Genomic DNA, 25,798 nt, shown 5'->3' with positions numbered 1-25,798 from the left:
ATAGAACTGCAGGTCCCTCTGACATGGACCCTTTTCCTTGTCCTGGAGTCCTGGATGTGAGGTCCCCATATTTCTATCACCTATATGAGTTAAAGCTAAACACTTTCATTCATGCCCTGGCCTAAGAAATCAGGAAAACCAGATGCCCTATTACGAAGCCCCAACAAGTAATCTGTTCTTTTTTCTTTTTTTGAGATGGAGTCTTGCTCTGTCGTCCAGGCTGCCGGAGTGCAGCGGTATAATCTTGCTTCACTGCAGTCTTGACCTCCCTGGCTAAAGTGATCCTCCCACCTCAGCCTCCCGAGTCGCTGGGACTGCAGGCATGCACCACCACACCTGGCTAATTTTAATACATACATTTCTTGTAGAGATAGGGTTTTGTCATGTTGCCTAGGCTGGTCTTGAACTCCTGGGTGCAAATGATCTACCCACCTCGGCCTCCCAAAGTGCTGGAACTACCGGTGTGAACCACGCGCCTGGTCCAAGTAAACTTTTTCAAACCAAACCAGCTGCTTTCCTAACAGATTCAGAGTACATGCTAATCAAAAGGTTTTGCTTTAGAAATACACTATACAGAAAGAATTCACAGCTCTCATGGGAGTAAAAAACAAAAACAAAAATTAAGACAACATGGGTTTCCTGCTGGGCTTCACACAGCATTCTTCTGACTCGTGAGCCCCTCTGCTTTCCCACCCTGTCCTGGATCCTCCTCGTTCTGTCCAAGCCTCACATTTGTGCTCCACTGCAAGTGAGCATCCTGGGAGCAGGGGCTCATCAAATGCCCCCTCACCTCCTGCTGGGGGCTGGCTGGGCATGGGCACCCTTATCTTCACCCAATGCATGTCACAGTGTAGACTTGAATGATCTCACTTATAAAAGGCTGGCAAATCTAAACTTTGATTCATTTAATGTAAATAAAAGCCTAGTAAATCCTGTTTGCCTGTTCTCCCGAGTAAGAAGGAGCGTGTGTGTTTATCTCCTCTGCCTGGCTCCGTGAAGCTCTGGTTTACGCTAGAGGTAAAGTCCCTTCCTTGCTGGCCTGGTTGATCACACACTGGCCCCTCGGTGTCCAGACCCCCTCCTGAGCCCCGTGGGGGAGAGTGAGCACAGGGTGTGGTGTGAGTGTGAAACCATGGCTCTTTAGGGTCAATATCCAGGGAACATCTGGACCTCATTAATAAGATTAAAATGAAGATTTCCTAAAGACTGGCATTTTATTTATCTACCATCTTGAATCTCTAAGAGGGCTCAGCTGGGCACGGTGGGATTTGAAAAACAACCTGGGAAGAGGCCACTTAATTACTGTCTTGTTGCAGGGGTGTAAGAGAAGGTTTACGATGGCTGTCTCCGGGTGGTGGTTTATGGATTGTTTCATTTTCTGCGATGTTTTCTGTATTTTAAAAAATTGTAATACTGATTTGTATTATCTCTATTGTCAGAAAAGTAATAAGTGAAATATCTGAAGTGTGATCAGTGACTGGTGACTTCGGTGAATTAGTTTGTGAATGAAAGAATCTCTCCAGTTTCCTGATGGCCACAAATCGCTGATGTCAGGCCCGGGGAATCGCTGGTCTCCTCTTCTGCTTTGTGCCATCCTGCTGGTGGCTCCCATGGCAACAGGGCAAAGGTACAAGAGATTTGGTAGTTACTTCCATACCATCTGAATCCACCTGGGTAGCAGGGACGGTCAGGGTAAACAGGCTGGCTTTTCAGTGGGAACCAATCTATACACAGTATGACTATTCTCTACTTGAACAAAAACTAGATTTTAAAGTTTAAGTGATCACTGCAAAAGATAATAATTATTTCAATATATTTAGTATTGGCCAGTATGAGGGTTAGTATTGTGTCAACTTGACTGGGTTGAAGGACGCAAAGTATTGTTCCTGGGTGTGTCTGTGAGGGTGTTGGCAAAGGAGATTAACGTTTGAATCAGTGGACTGGGAGAGGCAGACCCACCCTCAATCTGGGTGGGCACCAGCTAGTCATCTGCCAGCACAGCTAGGTTAAAAGCAGACAGAGGAACGTGGAAGGACTAGACTAGATAGATGAGTCTTCTGGCCTCCGTCTTTCTCCTGTGCTGGATGCTTCCTGCCCTCAAACATCAGACTCCAAGTTCTTGAGATTTTGAACTCTTAGACCTACCCCAGTGATTTGCCAGAATTCTTGGCTTCCCTACTTTTGAGGTTTTGGGACTTGGACAGGCTTCCTTGCTCCTCAGCTTGCAGATGGCCTATTGTGGGACTTTACCTTGTGATCATGTGACTCAATTCTCCTAATAAACTCCCTCTCATATATCCATCTATCCTATTAGTTCTGTCCCTCTAGAGAACCCTGACTAATATGGCTGGCATTTTATTCTGCTTTTTGAGACAGGGTCTCACTCTGTTACCCAGGCTGGAGTGCAGTGGTGTGATCATGGCTCACTGCAATCTCAAACTCCCAGACAATCCTGACACCTCAGCCTCCCAACAGCTGGAACTACAGGCATACACCACCGTGCCCAGCTAATTCTTAAATTTTTTGTAGAGATGTGGGGGGTATCACTATGTTGCCCAGGCTGGTGTTGAACTCCTGGGCTTAAGCGATCCTCTGGCCTCAGCCTCCCCAAATGTTGGGATTACAGGTATGAGCCACTGCACCTGGCCAATTTTCTTAAAAACACTTAAGCTGAAAAGAACTTTATATCACAGAATTAGGTTGTAAGCCTCTTACGGGCAGGGGCCATGCCTTTAGTTTTGTTTGCATCATTTCTCTGGTCACTATACCTCCTCCCTAGAATCTGATAATGGGTATGAATCCTTCTTCAGGAAAACCTGGGCAGCAAAACCTCAATTTAGGAAACCTCAGTTAATGTATTTAAGTTTTGTAAATATAAAAGCCAAAATTTGCACTTACAAAAAGATTTACAAAAAGGTTTCTTCAAATAGTGAATTTCTCTGCATTTAAAATGTTTTATTCACAAATGTTTACGTTTACAAGCCCATTTTGGCTATTTTCTTGATGTAAAATATTTTACACTTGAACAAAGATTAGTTATTGAAAAAATGGAAGAGATGAAAACCAAGTAAGCCTTTTACAATTAAGATTGAATGAATTTAAACATGACTTCTGGTTATCTAAAAATTATATTAAAGGCTGGGTATGGTGGCTTACACTATAATCCCAGCACTTTGGGAGGCGGAGGTGAGAGGATTTCTTGAGCCCAGGAGTTTGAGACTAGCCTGGGCAATAGAGCAAGACCCCTGTCTCAAAAAAAAAAAAAAAAAAAAAAAAAGGACAAGAAAAATATTATATGAAGCAAGATATTCTTTTTAAAGCAGGTAGTACAATGCCTGACATATAGTAAGCACTCAAAAAATTCAGCAGCTTTTATTATAATACTGTTAGAAAATGAGATTTAGAAAATGAGGTTAGAAAATCTCAGGCTATTTCTTTTAGCATAGTATTATTTCACATCCTCACATTGGAGTTCGGTCATTTGAGAGTCAATCAATCAACATTTATAGAATATCTATGTGCTAATATAATATCTAATTATATTAGTGTCCATTGTTCTGGACACTAGAGATATGAGACTAGCAATTATCTAATTCAACCCATCACTTTACCAGGAAAAAAAACCAAGGCATAGAGAGGATGAAGTGATTTGTTCATGGTTATTCTACTGCTAAATAGCAAAGTTGGATGCTTTTTCTACCACCTCTTTTCAAATAGCAGCATTTGATAAATGCATGTGGACTTGACTGGACAATCTATTCCCCAGGAGGCTAAACGAGACCATTTTCCTCTGACATGGTGTAAAATAAGTCCACAAATCTGGCACTCCCTTCAAAAAGGAAGACTATCTTTCCCTTGAATATAGGCTGGCCTTAATGACTCATTTCTAACGAACCGAAAAATGGTAGAAGTCATAGTGTACACCTCTGGAGACGAGGTCAGGAAAGGCCCTGTTATTTCCTGCTTGCTTACTCTGGGGGAAGTTAACTGCTATTGTGAGGGCATCCAAGCAGCCTGTGGAGATGCAAGGAAGCTGAGGCCTGCAGCCAACAGCCTTGTCAGTGAGTCGGCTTGGAAGTGGAGCCTGAAGCCCCACTCAAGTCTTTGGATGACCATAAGCCTGCTTGACCACAATCTCACAAAAGACCCTGAGCCACAACCACTGGGCTAAACCAATCCCAGTGTCCTGACCCTCAAAGAACGTATGAAGTAATAAATGTTTGCTATTTGCAGCTGCTAAGTTTTGAGGTGATTTGTTACGCAGCAATAGAGAACTAACACTCTCTCTTATTGCCACTTTGTTTTCACTCCTGCCCTTCCATGACTTCCCTGTAATGCCTTATTTTATAGTTTACATTCTTACGGCAATGATTGATACTTTTTTTTAGTTCTAAAATTTTTACTATATTTATTTATTTAACAGCTTTACTGAGATACAATTTACATACCATAAAGTTGGTGGACACATTTAAAAAATTGTAATAGAACATAAAGCTTACCATTTTAACCACTTTAAAGTATACAATTCAGTGGCAGTAAGTACATTTATGTTGTGTAACCATGACCACTATCTAGTTCCAGAACTTTCTCCTCCCCCAAATGGAAGCCCCATACCCATGGCTGACACATTTTGAAAAATTAATTTTATTTTGTCCCTCAAATCTGAAACAATCATGTAGTAACACAGAAAAATGAGCTCACAATTAAATAAGCAAAACCTTCTTTAAAGGTAAAAAATTTGCTGGGCACAATGGCTGACGCCTGTAATTCCCAGCACTTTGAGAAGCTGAAGTGAGTGGATCACTTGAGGTCAGGAGTTCCAGACCAGCTTAGCCAACATGGTGAAACCCTGTCTCTACCCAAAATACAAAACACAGCCGGGTGTGCTGGTGTGTGCCTGTAACCCAGCTACTCGAGAAGCTGAGGCAGGAGAATAGTTTGAACCTGGGAGGCGGAGGTTGCAGTGAGCTGAGATCACACCACTGCACTCCAGCCTGGGCGACACAGTGAGATTCTGTCTCAAAAAAAAAAAAAAAGGGAAAGAAATAACATTATTTCTAACAACAACATATGAATCTTTTCACATTCTTGTATAGAATCAGAGAATCTAATGAGCTACATTCTATTATGGGTAAACCAAAATCTCAAGTACTTGTTTTACAAAAAAATTAGGCTTCAAAACTCTTTTGAAGTCCACTGAATGCAGAACATCCCCCATTTTGGCTGGCAACCAAGGAACTAGAACTGGAGACAGCTGTTGGGGGGGACAGCAGCAATAATAGATAGATGCCTGTAGCGATGGCCTCCAATGGCTACCTACACACAACCCTGGGATTTGGAAGATGTGGAAGGAACATGTGGGCTCAGTTATTTCATGCTGTCGGCCATAGGCTTCCAAGTGGAAGGTGATGGCATTTTGGCCTGCTGTTTGCCAACCCAGGAGTTGAGTGAAGGCTGGTAAAAGATATCATTAGTTCTAGCACCATTTCCTTCCAATAGTCTCCTTTTAATACAATACAGGTTAGTAGTGACCAGAAAATATTGCATCTGAATTGAAGGATGGCTATACAAGGACCTACATCAGATTATTTGTCGCTTTTAGTTTCTAGTGTCCTATAAAGAATAGAAATGGAAATTGTTGACAAGAGAGTACTTTTGCTAGGCACAGCTCCCTTTCTCCCCACTGTGGAGAGGACACTACAACCTGGCAACAGAGTCCTGTGACTGGCCAGTGATGTAGATTATGCTCCTATCCCACGAGGGGCATCTTGCGAACAGAAAAGCAACAGTTGGAAGAAATTTATATTACCTCTGTATTTAGCTCATTGGACTAGCATCTTTCATGGTGTGAGACTTTCTCTTTTACTCATTTGTCCATTTATTCATTTACTTTAAAAAATGAGACCAGGTGCAGTGGCTCATGCCTGTAATCCCAGCACTTTGGGAGGCCGAGGCAGGTGGATCATGAGGTCAAGAGATCAAGCCCATCCTGGCCAACATGGTAAAACTCTGTCTCTACTAAAAATACAAAAATTAGCTGGGTGTGGTGGCCCGTGCCTGTAGTCCCAGCTACTTGGGAGGCTGAGACAGGAGAATCGCTTGAACCCAGGAGGCAGAGGTTGCAGTGAGCCAAGATTGTACCACTGCACTCCAGCCTGGTGACAGAGCAAGACTCTGTCTCATAAGAAAAAAAAAAAAAAAAATGAGGCCAGGCATGGTGGCTCATGCCTGTAATCCCAGTACTTTGGGAGGCCAAGATTGGAGAACTGCTGGAGCTGAGGAGTTTAAGACCAGCCTGGGCAACATAGGGAATCTTGTCTTTTCAAAACATAAAATTAGCTGGGTGTGGCGATATATACCTGTAGTTCCAGCTATTTGGGTGCCTGAGGTGGGAGAATCACTTGAGCCCAGGAGGTTGAGGCTACAATGACTTGTGATTGTACCACTGTACTCCAGCCTGGGTGACACAGTGAGATCCTGTCTCAAAAAAATATAAAAAATTGAAAATAAAAAATTAAAAAAATGTATTGAGTGCCTTTAGGCAGTGTTCCAAGCATAGGCGAACAAAACAGTGGGGCTAATGCAGAAAAGAGTATCATTTTTGCACACATTTCTCTGGGTTTGACACTCTCTAGCGCTAATATGGACTGATCCACATTAGTAAGACATTAGAGGAATTGAAAAAGGGCTGCAGGTCAAACCGTGCACCCTCTTTCCCAGACCCCAGAACCTCAATACAAGCAGTAAAACAGAGAATACGAGGACTGTGGATGTGCCCTCCTCTGCTTTACCAAGGCCCAGTATCCCTGACACTGGCCACTTGCTTTTTCATATTCTTTCCGGAGGTTTCTTCTCACTGCTAGTAAATAGCAGTGCAAGTGTTAATATATTATGAGATAAAGCCACAATCACAATGATTAACTCCATGCAACATAGGAAAAGCCTCGCTGAACCGATGCCACAAAGTCAAGCATCTCCCACCCAGCCCTCTTAGTGTCCACCATGAACATCATCCTCACAGAGCAACTCCACTGCCTGTTACAGGGAAGCCTCTAGCTTCAGCCCTAGGGGCAAAAGGAAGGCAGGGCTCAACAGTGTTCCAGAAATCAGGGGTGCTCAGGTAGAGAAGCAAAGTGGCCTTCCCAGGGATAGGACACTGAGGTCAAAAGGAAAGGTAGGAAAAGCCACAGAAGAATTGGAAGTGGCAGGAAGTCTAGACAGAATGAGCAATGGCTGGGGAAGAATAAATTATGGTAAAATCACATTTCTTTATTGTAAAAGCCAAAATCAAGGTGCAGGCATTTTTGCTGTTGACCTGAACAACAGAATGAGCTTTGTGCTCTGTGATGAGATAAGCGAGTAAGGGGTAAACCAAGAGGGGTTCACATGGAGTGCTTGAACATGATCCTTCAACTGGGAGAAGTCTTGGCCAACAGACCATTAATAATTGTCTGCTCCCTTCATTTGTGTAAGAAATGTGATTCACTCCAATAAAACTGGCTATTGGCAGAGGGGAATCTAAGGTCTGACTTGTGAGGCTAAAAGAGCCAGCTGTTCTAGCCTCCAGGGCTCAGTGAGAATTTCCTATTTCAAGTTAAGTTCCCAGCTGTCCCACAGCTTAGGAAAGGGGGTAAACCCAGCCACCCCCACCTCTAGACACATGCTCCAGCCAACAGCAGGAGTGTTACAGATTTTATCAGCATCTTAAATACATTAGGGGTTGAAATGAGACACCTTGGTGTGGTTTAAGAGCAAGGGAAGGGCCAAGTGAACCCAGGTTGGGATAACAAACGAGACAAGAGCCATGAGAAAAGGCCTGAGGTCCAACTTGCAATCGAAAGGTTTTCTAGCCTCCCTGAAATCCTACATCCAAGGGCCCCACACCCCAGTGGCCTTGGGATCACAGCGGGGGTCTTGTGCAGGGAAGTACACAGGCACTGAATGTTTATGGTAGAACTGTAGGCGGGATAGAAGCTTTGTGACAATGTGAGGATATTCTCTGGACAGGTCATGTCTTTCTTCTGGATCCCGATCAATATCAAAGAGCCAGAGGGTCTTGGTTGGTGGGTCTGATGAGGGTATCTCAGAGACATTGTATTGAGATGGTGGAGGGAACCAGTAACCACAGCCTAGCAAAGAAAACAAAACAGTTTATTGAGGGAGAAGCACAGAGGCAGGTTCTAATTTCAGGAAAGGAGTCTGTGGCCAAGCCTGCACTGGGTTGTGGGTGAGAACATATAAAAAGATGCGACGCCCTAGATGCTGTCTCTAGATGTTTCTCAGACATCGACTTCTGGTGCTTTAGGCATGTCTCACTACTTCACAAGCACGGACACCCAGAAATGAGTGTGCATGTGTGTATGTCCTTGGACTGAGGCATAGGGGTCCTCCTGGCATTTAGTGAGCATGAGCCAGTGATGTTAATGCCTTGCAATACATGGGACAATCCCAGACAAAAAAACTTGTCTTATTGCAATGCCAAGAATGTTCTCATTATAAACATTGGTTAATTACATCACAGCCTTAACCATCATCCCACATATTTTAAAAGTATTGAAAATATGCTACTCTTAGAGAATTTAATCAGGGGAGCAACCTCCTTCCCCAGCGGCACCACTGGTTGAGGGTGTAGCTCTCAGAGATCCTCTTTGCTACCCGAATGTGCTATGCTTGATAGCCACACATATTTAAAATCCATATTTTCCATGAAGCATCAGAGTGACATTTCTCCCTTTCACCCCTGCTACAGTTAATTCTCTCTTTCTCTCTCTCTCTTTTTCTGGTTAAGACCAGTAGGTTAAACCATTCCTCTTATTATCTCCTCATTCAGCAGGCCCAGAGATAGGTTTTGCAAAAGGCAGTTATTACTCGGTAAACTTCTCCTTGATTATCCACTGGGAAAGCTTACTCAGGCCATGACAAGAATGGAAGCTGTGCAATTGGGAACAGGCGGAGTCTCAGAAATGGGAAAAGAATACCCTGAATAATTAGTTGTCTTTTTAGGACATATATCAGGAGGGATCATGAAAGATTAGAAAGACAAGTTAAGATTTCAGGTATCTGAGCAAAGTGAGGTGAGTGGTAGGGCTTAGGAGCCTTGAGGAACCAAGGAGGAAGAGGCGGGAAATAGAACAAGAGGGAGTATGTCCTCCCTTTCCAGAGAAATGACCATGGGAATAAAATCCCAGGAGTGAAGGTAGACTGGAGACACTGCCCTGAGGATACAGCCCTGCTTTGTCTACTGTGAGAAGGGAAGTTTGCTAAGCTAAGCACTCTACCTGGGTAGCCCGTGAGGAGTTTCCAATTTCCGTGTCTAATTGCAGCATGGACAGATGTGTTAAAGGCTGAGTGTTCTGGAAGAGAAGAGTCATCCTTTGCTGGAGGCATGCTGTTCCTGGGACCTGGGAAGAAATAGTATGAAAGAATTAGATCGCTGTTATTGGAACGTGTCATTATAAATCAGCATTTTAGACCCTCGCAGAACAGTAGCTTTTATTCAACACTGGAGTGCAAATGTGCATCTTGCCACAGAAATGAATCTTTTATTAAATCCAAACAGAAAGCTACAGTTACACGAAACGTCAGTCATAAACCACCACAAATATAAAGGAAATCCCAAAGAGATTACAACACTAATTCATCCTTAAAATCGCTATGTTCTGCCAATGTACAGCTGGCCATATGCAGAACAGTATTCTGTTACAGCAGGGTGACTTGGTTTTTTGGTTTTTGTTTTTGCCTGTTAAACATTTAAATACATTTTCTATGTATACTTATACCTATGTAATTAGTATAAGAAATTACAAAATGTACATTTTAATGCAGCCATCTCAAGCTATAAGAGTTCATGTAGGCCACGATAGAGTACAAAGATTTATTTTTAACAACTCTTATGAAATCTAAAAGTGAGCAGTGCTCAGTTAACTATTCAGACAGGATAACTATGGGGATAAGAATAAATGTGATATACAAATTATTGGCTGGTATCATGGATTATATTAATTTATCATTTTTGAGGTCTTAATTAATCATCAGGTTCATCTTTTGCTTTTGTGGGGAGCAATTACTAATCTCTACCCCCTCTTAACTGTGAAACCAAGTAAGAGGTAGAGGATACACAGATGGAGCTTCTGTTACTGACAAAATCGATTGGAGAGAATATAGCTTCAGATCTGCAGCAGAGAGATCTTGTTTGTAACTGACCCTTGACTTAGAAAGATTTGGCCCTCATCGTTGATCTTGCTGGACACCCATTGGGCTCCTTGAGCTAGCGCATAGCTGAGAGCAGGCCAGAGTGCTTATAGATCCAGGTGACAGGCTGGCTAGAAACTGGACAGACAAAAGGGCCTGGGTTGAGCATGCTCCGTTCCTTCTTTTGAATAACTCCTTCCTTTGCCTGCTTATGAAAGAAGTGATGAACAAGGCAAGAGTTCTACTCTTATGGGAGATCCTGGTGGGTCCATGAGGGCCCTCGCCTCACTTTGACCTATGCATATGGTTAGAGCCTAGCTGAGTAACATGTAATCTGTTTTAAGCCCATATTTTATCTGTTAGCTTTTCAAATATGGTCATGGCAATCATCTTGGGATCACTTCAAAAGGTTGCTGAACCACCAGCCTAGTAATTAATTGTCATAATATGTAATATGTGTGTAAAAGAACAGACTCCATTGGAGTGGCTAATCCATTAGTCCATCTGTCTGCCTTTCTTTGATAACAGACTTTGAGAGAGCCCTCATCCTCACCCAAGCAGATCTTCTGTGCTCCTTGGGGTTTTCATGCAGGGTGTGTCGGTGGTGGAAAAGGCGGGACATGACATTATTTTGGCAGTCTTTTGGAAATGACCTTGTAGAGACAAGTTAGAGACAGATCCAGCAAACATTGGTGCTTTCAGAGCTTCAGTCTCAACAATCACACAGCAACAAATCTTTAGCACAAATGAGGAAAATTGTTTTGACTTCTTGTTTCTCTGCTTGTGGGTATTTTGGCTCCAATACAAACGGATGCTTCTAGTACTTGAGGTGCATGAGGATGTCTATCACAGGAAGTGGTTGCTAACATACAGGCTGTGGTAAAACTGTGAACTCTCATGATTTACTTCTCACAAGTTTGTATGAAGGCCACATTTTGATACCAAAGAATGCTAAATAAAACAAGCAGGTTTTGTGAACATAAACAAAAAAAGGAAATTTAACTGTCTCATCTGTACTTATATTTATACACATTTTTTTTCTTAAAACAAACAGGAACATAAAATACCTAAACAATAAATATGCCTAAGACTAAACTATGAAAGATACTCTTATTTCGACTTTATTGTTTTCATTTTGAGAAATTAAACAGAGGGAAAATTACAAAGAATAATATGACTAACACCCTATGAACCATCATCCAAAATGAACAGATGTTAACATTTTGCCATATTTGCTTTTTTTAAAAAAATAAAACCTGGACAATAAAAACAAAGTCGAAGTCTCCTTCGTCCCTGTCCTCAAACTCTGTCCTTTCATTTACTCCTCCAGAGGCTGCTGCTATTGTGACTTCAGTGCATCCTTCAGCCATTTTAAAATACAGTAGAAGACTTATGTGCCAAGGGATAATAGACAGTGCTGTTTTATAAAAGCTTTAAAAATGTATGTGCGTGCTGTTGGTGGGAGTGTAAATTAGTAAAGGTATTATGGAAAACTGTATGGCGGTTTCTCAAAAAATTAAAAATAGAACTGCCGTACAGTACAGTAATCCCACCAAACTATTTATCCAAAGGAAAGGAAATCAGTATACCAAAGGGATACCTGCACCCCCATATTTATTGCAGCACTATTTACAATAGCCAAGATATGGAATCAACCTAAGTGTCCATCAATAGATGAGTAGGTAAAGAAAATGTGGTATATAGATACAACAGAATACTATTCATCCATAAAAAAAGAGTTGGTAAGGCCACCTAGGCCCAGAGTTTTCTTTGTGGAAAGGTTTGAAATTATTGATTTGATTTATGGAGCAGGTATAGGACCATTCAGATTTTCTATTTCCTTTTGTCAGTTTTGATAACTTGTATTTTATTATTATTTTTTTTGAGATGGACTCTTGCTCTGTTGCCAGGCTAGAGTGCAGTGGCACAATCTTGGCTGACTGCAACCCACCCCCCCGGTTCAAGAGATTCTCCTGCCTCAGCCTCCTGAGTAGCTGGGATTATAGGCACACACCACCACACCCCACTAATTTTTGTATTTTTAGTGGAGATGGGGTTTCACCATGTTGGCCAGGATGGTCTTGATCTCCTGATCTCATGATCTGCCTGCCTCAGCCTCCCAAAGTGCTGGGATTACAGGTGTGAGCCACCGTGCCCGGCCCAATAACTTGTATTTTATTAGGAATTTATGTAGTACAATGCAAACTTTTATTTTGTATTATCTTTTAAATGTTTGTAGCATCTGTAGTAATACTGCCTGCTCATTCCTGATATTGGCAATTCATGCTTCTCATTCTTGTCCAAGATATATTTTGCTAGTGTTTAATTGATTTTATTAGTCATTTCAAACAACCGGCTTTTGGCCTTGTAGATCCTCCCTGTAATATGTTTGTTTTCTATTTTATTAACTTTTATTATTTCCTTCCCTTTATTTTCTTTGGGCTTAATTTGTTATTCTTTTTATAACCTTTTGAGTAACAGATATTCAACATTTTCATTTCCAACATGTACATTTAATATTGTGAATTTTCCAAGCACCAATGTAAAAAATATGTAGTCTGATGTTGTTGGGCTCAGCGATCCGTATATCATTTAGGCCAAGTTTGTTAATTATGCTGCTCAAATCTTTTGTATCTTTATGGCCATTTTTGTTTGTTTGCTTGTTGTATCAGTTACTGAGAGAAGTATGTTAAAAATCTCTCCTATGACTGAGAACTATTTTGAAAACTCCCTCTTTAATTCTAATAATGCTTTCCTCCTTTAAGTCTACTTGTCTGATGTATAGATAGCCTAGTTTTAGCTGTCACTGTTGCTGCTGTTAGTACTTGCATAATATATTTTTTCCATCTGTCAACATGTGTGAGATTCTTATGCAATAGAAAGAAGCATAAAACAGGGTGTGGTAGGCAGGAAAAGGGTCCCCCAAAATGTTGAGATCCTAGTCTCCCAGAACCTATGAATACATTACCTTCCATGCCAAAAGGGACTCTGCAGATATAAATATGGGTAAGACCTGTAAGATGTGGGGATTATCTCAGATTTATCTGGGTGGGCCTGACCTAATGACGTGAGTTCATAAATACAGGGAGTATTTATTCATTATTTTTTTGAGACAGAGTCTCACTCTGTTGCCAAACGCCAGGCTGGAGTGCAGTGGCGCGATCTCGGCTCACTGCAACCTCCGCCTCTTGAGTTCAAGCAATTCTCCTGTCTCAGCCTCCTGAGTAGCTGGGACTACAGACACACGGAACCAGACCCAGCTAATTTTGGTATTTTTAGTAGAGACGAGATTTCACCATGTTAGTCAGGATGGTCTTGATCTCTTGACCTCATGATCCACCTGCCTTGGCCTCCCAAAGTGCTGGGATTACAAGCATGAGCCACTGCACATGGCTGAGTATTTCTTGATTATGGTTGGAGGGAGATACAGCCATAGAAGAAGGTCCAGAGAGTTGGCAACTTTTTCTTCTAATCGATAGGGAGACAGAGGAATTTTAATATATTTTTTAAAGAGTGTATCATATAGTTCACATATGATCAAATTCACCCATTTTTAGTGTAAACTTCAATGGGTTTTAGTATGACAGTTCACAAAGCTGTGTAACCATCACCGTAACATATTTTAGAACATTTGCATCACCACAGAAAGAAACCCTGCACCATTAGCAGTCAATCCCCATTTACTCCCACACCCTCCAGCCCCAGGCAACCCTTACCCCACTTTGTGCTTCTTTGGATTTACCTACTCTGGACATTTCATATAAATAGGATCAGACAATATGTGGCCTTTCGTGTTTGGCTTCTTTCACTTGGCATAATATTCTCAAAGTTCATCCATTTTGTAGCATGTATCACCACTTTATTCTTTTTTATTAATGAATAATATTCCTTTCATTGCTGTATATTACCAAAAAATAGACCACATTTTCTTTATTCATCAATTAACGGACGCTTCTTTGTTTATACTTTTTGGCTGCTATGAATAATGCTGTCACAAACATTCATGCACAACGTCAGTATGGATATATGTCTTCATTTCTCTTGGGTAGATACTACAAGTAGAATTGCTGGTTTATATGATAAGTCTATGTTTAATCATTTGAGTCACTGCAGAGCATTAAAAATTGGCTAAACTGTGTTCTGTATTATATTTTCAATTTTTTTTGTAGAGACAGGATCTCACTCTGTCACCCAGGCTGGAGTGCGATCTCAGCTTTAGCTCACTGTAGCCTTAAACTCCTAGGCTCAAGTGATCCTCTCATCTCAGTCTCCAGACTAGCTGGGACTACAGGCACATGCCATCATGCCCAGCTACTTTTTTATAGAGATGGAGGTCTCGCAATGTTCCGCAGGCTTGTCTTGAACTTCTGGCCTCAAGCAGTCCTCTCACTCCAGCCTTCTAAAGTGCTGGGATTACAGGCATGAGACACTGTACCTATCCAATTTCATCCTTTTGTATGTGGGTATCTCAGGTATCCCAGAACCATTTGTTTGAGAGAGTATTCTTCCCCTCTTTAATTGTCTTGGTATCATTATCAAAACCCAATTGACCATAAACATGAGGGTTTATTTCTGGACTCTCAATTCCATTCCACTGATCTATAGTTTTTAAAAAATTGATTTATCTCTGTCTATCTATTTATATAGATATAGGGTCTCACTATGTTGGCCAGGGTGTTCTCAAACTCCTGGCCTCAAGCAATTCTCCTGCATCAGTCTCCCAAAGTGCTGGGATTACAGGTGTGAGCCACCACACCTAGCTGATCTATGTCTATTTCCACGCCAGTACCACACTACATGGACTTGTCAAGCTTAGCAGTAACCTTAGAAATCAGGAAATCTGAATTTTCCCATTTTAATTTTTTCCCAAGATTGCTTTGGCTGCCCTGGGTGTTTTCACTATTAACTTGACAGTGTATTGGATAAATTGTCAGTACCAGAGACAGGATGCAGAGGTTTCTTAAAATGTTAAGAAACTTTTAAAATTTCTTTGACAGAGTCGGACTAGATTCTGATTTGAGAAATATCTGTTGATTAACAACTGTATGTGGTAATAAAGCACTGTGTTCTAGAATTCAGCAACAGGAAGTGATGAGCAAAGAGACATCTAAGACAAGTTCTGAAGGGGAAATCCAAGATATTTGGTGACAAAAGCGTATAAAAGACAAACAAAATTCTAAGGTTTTGAGTTTGGTGATTGAGAGAATAGTGTTGATATCGGCAGAATGGAGATGTTGAGATGGGAAATAGTGGGGAGCACAAGATTCTGGAATGAGACATACTGACTTTAGGAATTAACTTGAGCTTAAAGTAGATGTCTCCACGATATGCTGGAGCTCCAGGACTGACCTCTGTCTGACAGACTGAGGCACACACTGAGTACCACCCCAATGCAGTAATGGCTTAACTCTGGAAGTGAAAACGCTGTCTAGGGAGGGAAGCAAGAAGAGAGCAGACGCCCAGAAACAGACCACTGAGGTCCAAAGGAAAATAGCAAATGGAGCAGAGAAGAAAATAATACGAGGAAGTAAACCAGTTAAACAGGACATTGCAGAAGCCAAAAGAGCAAAAGATTTCAGACGTCAAATCTAAAGAGCTAAATATTCCATCTATTAGCTTGATGAATGAGAAAAGGGCATTGGATTTGTTGGCCTCTGGGCAGGAACTAGAGAGTTAAGAGGCAAGTATAAACAAACAAATTTTTTTCGTTTCCTTCTGAGCTGAAAGCCACCTCTGAGATAATAAGCTTTCTGGCCAGACAGAAATATTCGGTTATAAGATGGATTAGCCGTGTGTATTGATTTTGGATGGGAAGCTCAGCAGAAAATTTTAGGAAGAATGAAATATGTTACATAATATGTAGTAAACTTATAGTGTTCCTTATCTGAGCAACCCCTAGAAATTGGGAGTTGCTTGTTACCAGAATGAAGTGGACTGGTGGTTTCAGTGGAGAACTGTGTTCTCCAGACCCAAAATGTGTTCTGGAAGTAACTTGAAAGTGGTCTTAAAGTAGGATGGTGAGTTAGTGGGTAGGGGTCCAGGTTCACCACCCCCATTTGAACAGAGGAGTTCAACCCCTTAAGGAAGAATCTATAATATCTGTTAAATATGTTGTACTTCTCTACATTTTTGGTTTTTATTTTTATTTTTTGAGATAAGGTCTCACTCTGTTGCCCAGGCTAGAATACAGTGGTGAGATTACAGCTTACTATAGGCTTGAGCTTACAGGCTCAAGTAATCCTCCCACCTCAGCCTCCTGAGTGGTTAGGACCACAAGCATGTGTTACCACGCCTAGCTAATTAAAAAAAATTTCAAAAGAAATTTTAAAGAGGCACCTATAATTTTTGTAATTGTCTCCCTATGTTACCAGGCTGGTCTGAAACTCCTTGCCTCAAGCAATCCTCCCACCTTGGCCTCCCAAAGTGCTGAGGTATTACAAGTGTGAGCCACCACACCTGGCCTACATTTTGTTTTGGATTACAGGTGTGCACCATCACACCTGGCTAATATGTAGTTTGAAGTACACTGATTAGTAATTGGCAATGGGTTCATCAAACAGGGAAGGGACTGAGGGAGACCTGGAGATACTTCTAATCTTCATGAAAGGCAATCCTACTCTCTTGACTGCACAGGGCATCCTCTTGACTTTGGTAAGTATCATATAGTTTATGACTGTACTTTGATGAAACATACAGTATTTTTTGTAACAATGCAATTTATATGTTTGTTGTATATATGTTGGAAAATACAGGGAAACATGAAAAGGAAAATAAAAATGACCTGTTAATTTATTAGTTGCTGTCAACATTTTGGTATACAGCCTTTGAGACTTTTAAATACATAATACTTAAGCAAAATAAATATGTGAGCTGACTTGCAAATAAGAGGAGGAAAGTCCATGGAAGACAGGAAGTTTTCATGATCAGAGAGAAAAGCAAGAAATTGATAGAGAACCTAATAATCCATCTAAAGTATGAAAGCAACCAAGAACCAGTTGGGCTTCTGAAGAGGGAAATGATGTACAAATGCAATATCCTAGAAAGGCAGTTCTTAACGATGCATGTAGGGCAGATTGGAGTGATATGGTATGGAGCCTGCAAAGTCATCACAAAGGCCACCATAGTATCCTGGAGGGCAGGTTGCAGCTGACAAAATGGTGAAAAAGAGTGAATTCAAGAAGGAGTAAATTTGTACTATAAAGCATTCAGGGTGGAAGCCATAGAGAGAAATAATAATAATAAAACAGTAATAGCGGCTAATATTTAGCAAAAATAACATAGATCAGGCATTTTTTTTTTTTTTTTTTTTTTTTGAGATGGAGTTTCACTCTTGTTACCCAGGCTGGAGTGCAATGGTGTGATCTCGGCTCACCACAACGTCTGCCGCCTAGGTTCAAGCAATTCTCCTGCCTCAGCCTCCCAAGTAGCTGGGACTACAGGCATGTGCCACCATGCCCAGCTAATTTTTGTATTTTTAGTAGAGACGGGGTTTTACCATGTTGACCAGGATGGTCTCGGTCTCTTGACCTCGTAATCCACCCGCCTCGGCCTCCCAAAGTGCTGGGATTATAGGTGTGAGCCACCATGCCTGGCCTCCGGCATTGTTTTAAGCACTTTGTGTCTAATTTAATCCTTATGAAAGCCCTATGGATGAAGAAACTGAGGCACAGAGAGGTTAAAGGTACATAGCACCATTTTGGCTCAATACGAGGAATGTGTTTCTACCAGCACTTCCCCAAGACAGAAAGAACGGGCTTCCTTGGAGAGAGCGATTTTCTGGCATTAGAGGTGGGTAAGCAAGGGCTTGGCAAGGTAGTGAGGAGGCACAGCAGTGCTAGAGGGTGAATGGGAGGGTCTAGGGGAGCTTCCTCTCTGAAATGCTGCTCAAGTACAATGAACTGGGCATGACTGAAGAATGGGGGTTAGGAAACCTACTGCTGTGACCCTGAAGGAAAGCAGTGCTAGGGATGGTAATGAGGATGGAGGAAAGAGCTGTATGATTGAAGTAGCATCTTGCCAGCCCTGTTCCAGAAGGCCACGGTGCAGTACTATAGAACATGCACTTTTGAAGCCAGACTGTTTGGGTTTGAATCTTAGCTCCATCACTCACTGGCTGTGTGATCTTGGTGTTAGCTGACCTCCCTAGGCCTCAGTTTCAGTATTGTTGTGAGGTCTAAATGCAACAATACACTAAAAATGTCTAGTACTAAGGACAACATATAGAAAGTGTGCAGTAAATGTTATTACCACCTGTGCAATCTTGGGCAACATTCTAAACTTCCCATGCCTCAGATTACTATCTATAAAGTTAATACAATAATAGCAAGTGAAATAAGGCATATACAGTGCTTAGCAGAATATCTGGTATAAGACTACTATCAACACTGTCAACATTAAAGATGATAACATCTAATACTTAAATACTACCTGCTTATAAACATAAAACACTGCTTTAAGTGTTCTATGTATAACTCATTTAATCCTTGCTCTATGAAATAGATAATAGCATCCGTTAATAACTATTATTGAATGGTAGCTGTTATCATCAGTATAATATAGTTTTCTTTTCTTTTACAACCTCTTCTACCCAAGACCTTATAAAGAGGAGGAAAGAAGGCAAAAATCACTATTATAACAGAAAAACAAAATAAAACCAAACAAAAAAGCAACCAGACTCACTTCTCTGTTGTGGATTTAGAGAGGGTCTATATTTGCTTTGCTGTTTATGTTTCAGAATTTGAACAGGGTTAGGGTAAAAAGATTTATGTGTGGAAGCTATAATTTACCACTTTTAGTCTATAGCCCCTTTTCTGTCTGGTTTGTTTGGCCTGCCATTCATTTCTACTGCGTTCTATTTGTTTTTGATCATTTTACAATTTACAAAGACCAGTAAAATTTCATTCTCTGCTAACAATCCATCTGACTCTTCCTGCCAGTGTGATGACACCTTCACACTTAATGATGTATGCATATTTACTTACAGTAAAACTTAGTCACTTGGGCTAAGTGAGAAAAACACCCCAGCTTTCTCGGAAATTTGGTTCTTCAGGAGTTTTCTAATCTCGAAATTCTCTCGAGTATGTTTTTAATGTACAGGCAAGACTTAGGTTTAATTAGCAACAACTATCTTCAACTTTTGTACTTAAAAGTTCTTAAAAGTAGCTTGTTTGTTTATTATGTAAGTCAAATGTGTCTCTTAAAGTTTATGCTAAAATGTAGTTTACACTAAACATTTGATTGGCTGACCATTTCTTCATGGCTCATGCTAACAAAAGTTCAAAGGATCTCAAACTCAAAGTGAAGGTCAAGTCATTAAGGCCCTTCATGTGCCAGCTAGTCAGAGGCCCAGAGCCTGTGAGTCCCCTGCCCAGATCAGCGCACCCAGGCTGCATCTGAATGACTGCACTTGTGCACATGTGGCTCAAATCTCCAGTCTGCTCATGTTTTTGCATGTCCCAACAACTGCAGGCTTGGGCCAAGGCCACCCTCTCATCTCGCTGTGTGGTAAGGGCTTACATATCCAGATGTGCATGTATGCATTGTTGTCTAGATTCTTGTTTTTAAAAGTCATCGTGCTGGGAAGCGGAGGTTGCAGTGAGCTGAGATTGCGCACTCCAGCCCGGGCAACAGAGAAAAACTCCATCTCAAAAAAAAAAAAAAAAAAAAAAAAGAAAAAGATCACTGTGGACATAAAAATAATTTATCCCTAAAATTAGTTCCCTAAAATACACTGACTAGAAGCCCCCACACTCTGAACTGATGCTTTTAGCAATGTTTTAGTGAACATCACTAATTTGCTTAGTTTTTGAAGATGAAAAAGGCCCCTAACAGCTGGGAAGCAGGGCTGTGCAGAGCTGTTTTGGATGGAGTAGCAGCATATTGTATACCAGGCATGTCCAATCTTTTGGCTTCCCTGAGCCACACTGGAAGAAGAAGAATTGTCTTGGGCCACACATAAAATACACTAACACTAATGACAGCTGATGAACTAAAAAAACAGAAATTGCAAAAAAACTCATAATGTTTTAAGAAAGTTTGTAGGCGTGGTAGCTCACGCTTATAATCCCAGCACTTTGGGAGGCTGAAGCGGGCAGATCACTTGAGGCCAGGAGTTCAAGATCAGCCTGGCCAGCGGGGTAAAATCCTGTTTCTATTAAAAACACAAAAATTAGCCAGGTGTGATGGTGCACACCTATAATCCCAGCTACTCAGAAGGCTGAGGCATGAGAAGCCCTTGAACCCGGGAGGCAGAGGTTGCAGTGAGCCGAGATCGTACCACCATACTCCATCTAGCCTGGGCAACAGAGCGAGACTCTGTCCCCCTCGCCCTGCAAAAAAAAAGATAGTTTATGCATTCAAAGCCATCCTGGGCCACAGGCAGCCTGTCGGCCATGGGTTTGAATAAGCTTGCCCTATGCCATCACTCTCTGGTTCTAAAAAGGAACTCAGAGAAATCAATCACTGGCATTTCAATAGCCTTTAGAACAAGCTCTTTTTGCTATCTTATTAAGTCATTTAACCACCCTGAGTTCCTGTTTTCTTGTATGCAAAATGAGAACCAAAATACTGCCTACCTCACAGAAAGAGTGTGAAGAGGAAATAAGATCCTATGTGTGGTGAGCATTCTGTGCACCATAAGTATAAAGATCCTGGGTACAGGTCTCTTGAATTTCCACAGTGGTTTCCATAAGCCCAGGCACATAGGTTAAAACTGAGTGACCAACTGAAAAAATCATTTCAATATATGTTGAGCCTATGGCCTCTGACTGACAGCAGTCAAAGTCAAGGAGTGACCAACTGTCCAACCCTTTTATGACTGTGAGATCTGAACCAGCTGCCAAGGGAACAAGGTATTGTTAGAAAATTATGTGGGGGAAAATGTGGTAACACCACCTAAATTCTATAGGCCACACTACAGGTCTGGCCAGAATTGTAAAAATAGAGTGAAATAGAACAGAGATTCCCAATTCTGGTTCTGCCTTGGGGTCAAGTCCCTTTCAAACCTATCTTTGGTTCCCTGAGTCTAGCCCGGCTCAGCCCTGGCCTCTTGTCTGGCTCAGCCTGGCCCAACATGGGCTGCCTGAAATTACCATCTTCTTGTGATGGTCTTTGCACAGCTATTGCCCTAGAACAATAGCTATTGCCCTAGAGGACTTCCTGCCGCACCAGGTAGCCCATGCCATGGATGGTCAGCTGGAGTAATTTGAAAGAACTCAATTGTGCCTCCTACAGTATCCACCCCATTGTTTCCATTCTGCCTGCAGTGGGCACCTAGGAGATGTTCAACTTCCACTCCTTAGAAGATGATGCTCTTTTCCCCACCTCCACACTTATCCTACACATAGTGCAGACAGGGAGGAGCGGGCAGTTTTTACTCTAATTGGCATTTTCATGTAAAATAGATTTTATTACTAAATCAAATGTTTATGAGCATGGATGTACTCAGTTGGTCAGTGAATTTCAGAATGGAAGAAACAAAGAGATGTCCTGCCAATTGCTAAGGAATCAGAGTCTGGAAAGGAAGAGGAAGGAGGCAGCAGAGAGCTGAGAAGTATCTGGACCCTGTTGCCATGGTCCCCCTAAAATATTCATTTACTTCATCAGCAAATACTCCTCGAACTAGTCCTAGCAGCTGGGCACACAGCCAGGTGGGGGAAGGTGAGGAGACAAGCAGTAATGATCAATTATGAAGGGTGCTGTGGCCAGGGATGGGGGCTCTAGGAACACGAGGTGGGGACCTTGCTTAGTCCAGGGAAAGGAGAAGATCTCCCTGAAGAAGTGATGTCTTAGATGAAACTGGAAGGCTGAATAAGCATTAGAAAGATTTCAATTTTTACTATTTTTTTGAGGGGATGAAGCAAGTATGTGTGTGCTGGAGGCAGCATGGGAGGAAAGTGGACAGTGGAAGAGTGATCTGGTTGGAGGCACAAAGTGATGTGGTACATTCTGTAGTGTCCATACATTTAGGCCCCAGAAATTCTCAAGTTACATGATTTCTGCTGCAACCTTAACTTGAGCATAAACATTTCTTTAGGCATTTCAAAATATCTAACCACACTGCTGGAATCAATCTCATCCTGTAGGAGACTACTTCTCAGGCTCACTATAAGCTGGATATAGGTGCTGTAGTGGATTCTAAATTTGCTTGCTACTAATTTTATGAACTAATTTCCCATTCCTAGACTTATGGCCCTGTTAAAAACAAAAGCAAAACCCACCAAGGTTCTTGACTCAAAAGTGCAATTCTAATTCATATATCATTCTGAAAAAGACAAAAACAAAACTCAATGAATTCAATAGTCTTCAATTGCACAAACATGAAATAAAATAAAAACATCCAGTGTTTATTGAGGCCACTGAACTAACACTGAGTAGTGAGAGGGGCAGGTGTGTCCTAGTGTAGAAACAAGAGTAGATGCGAGCTGTCCTGAAATAGGAGCCTAAAGAATCTAATACAAGGCAAAGAAGACAGGGCCAACAAGGGAAGCAAAAAGAAAACAGGAAACAAAGAAGAGAGGTGGGGTGGGGGAGAAAGGCAAGGGGAGAGATGACAGGAAGGAGGAGGAGGAAGAATGCTGCATCAGCCAGGATATTCGAGGAGTATTTACAAGCCACTTTTTTTTTTTCTTTTTACCCTTATTCATCTGTCTCACTGCTTGTCAAATTTTCCCAAAATTAGGTGAGGCCAGTGGGGATCCAGGAAGGGCCCTACAGATGAGCCAATGCAACAGTACGTGGGTAAGAGGGATAGTGTGTAGTTCAGAGTAACCGGAGCGCAAGCATCGTTTCATGCCTGACTGTCACAGGCACTTACTAAACATGTGATGTGGTGTTTTCCAGTGGTCCAAGCTGCCTCTTCACTTTTGCCAGAGCTAAATAATAGCAGTATTAGCAGCAAGATTGAGATATCTGGCTTTGGAGCCAGACGAACTGGGCCAGCTTTCCTACTTCATAACTATAAGCATGGGCATTTTACTTAGCCTCTGTTTTCTCACTGATAAAATGAGTAACCACCTCAGGGTTTTTTGGGAGAATTAAATGAGATAGTACATTGAAAGCCCATAGTAGGGTCCCTAGCACATAGTAAGCTCTCAATAAATGTTAGCTATTATTATTATCATCATGATATAGTAGTTATTGAAATATCGCATTTAAGGCAGTGGTTTTCAGACTTTTTAAGGGCAAAATCTTCCTTCCAAACAAACTCGATGCAGCTGCCCATCATATAAAACAGCTAAAAGCAGAGCTGGCCAGTGCTCACCTTGGTTCACCTTTGGGAGTCTCCAGAGGTCCCTCCAGCTCCATGGACCCCAGGGGACACTGGTGGCCCAGGGCACTCTGCTGGATGCCCTCATGTGGGTGTAGGTGCATGTGGGGATGGAGGGGTCCTGGGAGCCATTCCAGCTTTGGGGAGGAGGGGCTGGCTTGTGGGTCTGGATTATAGTGGGTCCCAGACCCTGTGCCCTTCACAGGCACTGCTACCTCTCCGGGCCTGTGCAGCTCTGCCAGCGTGTACCAAAGAAGAGTAAAATAGGGAGGCCTGACTACCATTAAGTATTCCCCTCATTTCTGAACTTAAACCTGATGGCCCCAAGGTTTCTGTTACACCCTCCCTCCTTACTTAGAATCCTGTCTGTCCTTGGCGAAATTCTTACAACACGAAACAGGGGTGTTGGGAAAAATATGCCAGACATGAAGCTAATCAGAAAAAGGTGAGGAGGAATATTACAGATGTTATTTATTACCTACAAGGGACAAATCAAAATGCTCATAATTTTTATATATGCACTCCACATGACGTATTTCAAATGAATCTAAGTTTATGATTTTCAGTTTACAAAGTCAATTTCTCTGACACCTACTCACTCAGTTCATATTTGATATTTTAAAAGTCCTAGTGAAAAAAGAGCTTTGATGTGGCTTACTCAGCCTAGACAGAGTTCAAATGTTAATCATTATTGCATTGTGCATAATAAGTATTCAGAGAATGTGCTGGTGTTACAGGGAACTTCAACAATTGGTTAATGTCTGACATTAGCCAGAAGTGTAGATGGAGCAGTGTAAACCATAAACAACAGAAAACAACCATTCAATGAATCCTCAGCTCATGACTGTTGTAGTAAATTAAGCCATCTGTAACTGAAATAGGTTGATGAGTGGTCTTCTCATGCTTTGGTTTAAATTGAGTCTTGAATAAATAACTTATTTCATATTATTCATTTACTTACTAAACAAATATCTGCTTTGTTGACCACTATGTGTGTTAGACACTAAATCTTCAGAATGAATAGCTGGAGTCCTGCAAGTAATAATAAAATAGTTTTGTCTAACGACAATAAATTCTAAAATAGTGGAATAAACATTTGTTGCCTGAATAAATAAAATGCATGAGTGCCAGGAGAGTCCAAAAGACATACCAATTCCCTAGGAAGATCCAGGAAGGGCCCTACGGATGGGTCAATAAAACAGGTAAAGAAAGAGTGACAAAGATGATCAAGGCAGAAGGAGGGTCTCTCTTTTTGAAATTTTCTTCTCTGTAAGGTGTCCTTCCCCTTTTCAGTCTCTAGGTGAGAAAATACATGCAAAGCGCTTACTGTAGTGCCTGGCACAGAGAAAATGCTCCATCTGGGTTAGCTCTCATTTCTACCTGCCATTCTTTTCAGCTCCTTTGCTTATTCTTTTTTCTCTTTTCATCTCTTTAACATTTTCATTCCTCAAGTTTCCATGCCCAACATTTAGCTGGGTAGTATAGACTCCAGAATCTTATCTCTAACCCAGACTGTTCTATCTATCCAACCCCTAGTATCTCTAGCTTGGGTGAACCCACACAGGAAACAAAGCCCAGCCTTCTCACTTCCTTCTCACATCACTCCTGGGATGGTGCTCCACTCCTACATTTCACATAGGGATGTTGACATCCATCTCCCGGCCTTGGCCATCAAAACAGGTTCAACCTTCTCAGTTTGCCCCTCCCCATATCCACCATGGACAATAGCTTACCTACTCTCTCTGGCTCCATCACCTTTCGGCTGCCCCCATAAGCCATCCTGCCTTTCGGGGTAGGGTAGGAGTCAGAGAGATCCTGTATATTCAGCTGCTTCTAAGATAGCTTTACTGGGTAACCCCTCTCTAATGTCCCATGTGCTCTGCCAAGTCCTGGGCTCCCAAACTAGGTGCCTTGTCTCCACTTCTTCCGGTTGTATTTAAGGTGGAAAAAATGTATGGACTGAGAAGAGAACAGGGAGGATGATGGAATTCTGGAAAGAACCACCATTTGAAAGGCAAAGCAGAGGGAAAGGAGCCTCTAAAAGGCTGAGGAGGAGGAATCAGATTAGCAGAAGGCCTCAGAAGCCAGGGAAAATACTCCATGGAGAAAATGGTTAATATCAAAGACAGGGAAAGTATGAGAAAGCAGTAAAGGAGATGACTGGATTTGGCACCAGGATGTTATAGATGACTTAGAGACAGAAGATGCACCAGGCTTTTAACATATAACGGCCATAATAAACATGAACTTGCAGATCTGATGAGCTGGTAACAACAAAGATAAGACTGGAAGAAGAGCAAGTATTTTTTTCTAATCATCCTTCAATTAAAGTGACAACAG

The 25,798-nt window shown here is 41.7% G+C and overlaps 1 protein-coding gene across 2 annotated transcripts in view; it reads right to left on the bottom strand.

Annotated features, from left to right (window-relative positions):
* Positions 1-418: 418 nt before the first annotated feature.
* Positions 419-25,798, bottom strand: part of ARSB (arylsulfatase B) — a 212,380-nt gene continuing 187,000 nt past the window's right edge. The window contains exons 7-8 of one of the 2 annotated variants that reach the window (XM_032277517.1): positions 9,279-9,401; positions 419-1,390 (exon numbers count right to left, since the gene is read on the bottom strand). In XM_032277517.1, the coding sequence (XP_032133408.1) occupies positions 1,296-1,390; positions 9,279-9,401 (218 nt within the window). In that variant the 3' untranslated portion in view covers positions 419-1,295. Of the gene's footprint in view, positions 1,391-7,677; positions 8,130-9,278; positions 9,402-25,798 lie in introns of those variants that run through there. The other variant, XM_032277510.1, reaches the window with a different exon arrangement.

This window comes from Sapajus apella, unplaced genomic scaffold, assembly GCF_009761245.1.
Source record: "Sapajus apella isolate SASKATOON/1434 unplaced genomic scaffold, GSC_monkey_1.0 scaffold1, whole genome shotgun sequence".
Classification (NCBI taxonomy): Eukaryota; Metazoa; Chordata; class Mammalia; order Primates; family Cebidae; genus Sapajus; species Sapajus apella.
The sequence above is the reverse complement of the archived record's forward strand: the minus strand, read 5'-3'. Positions and strand labels throughout refer to the sequence as shown.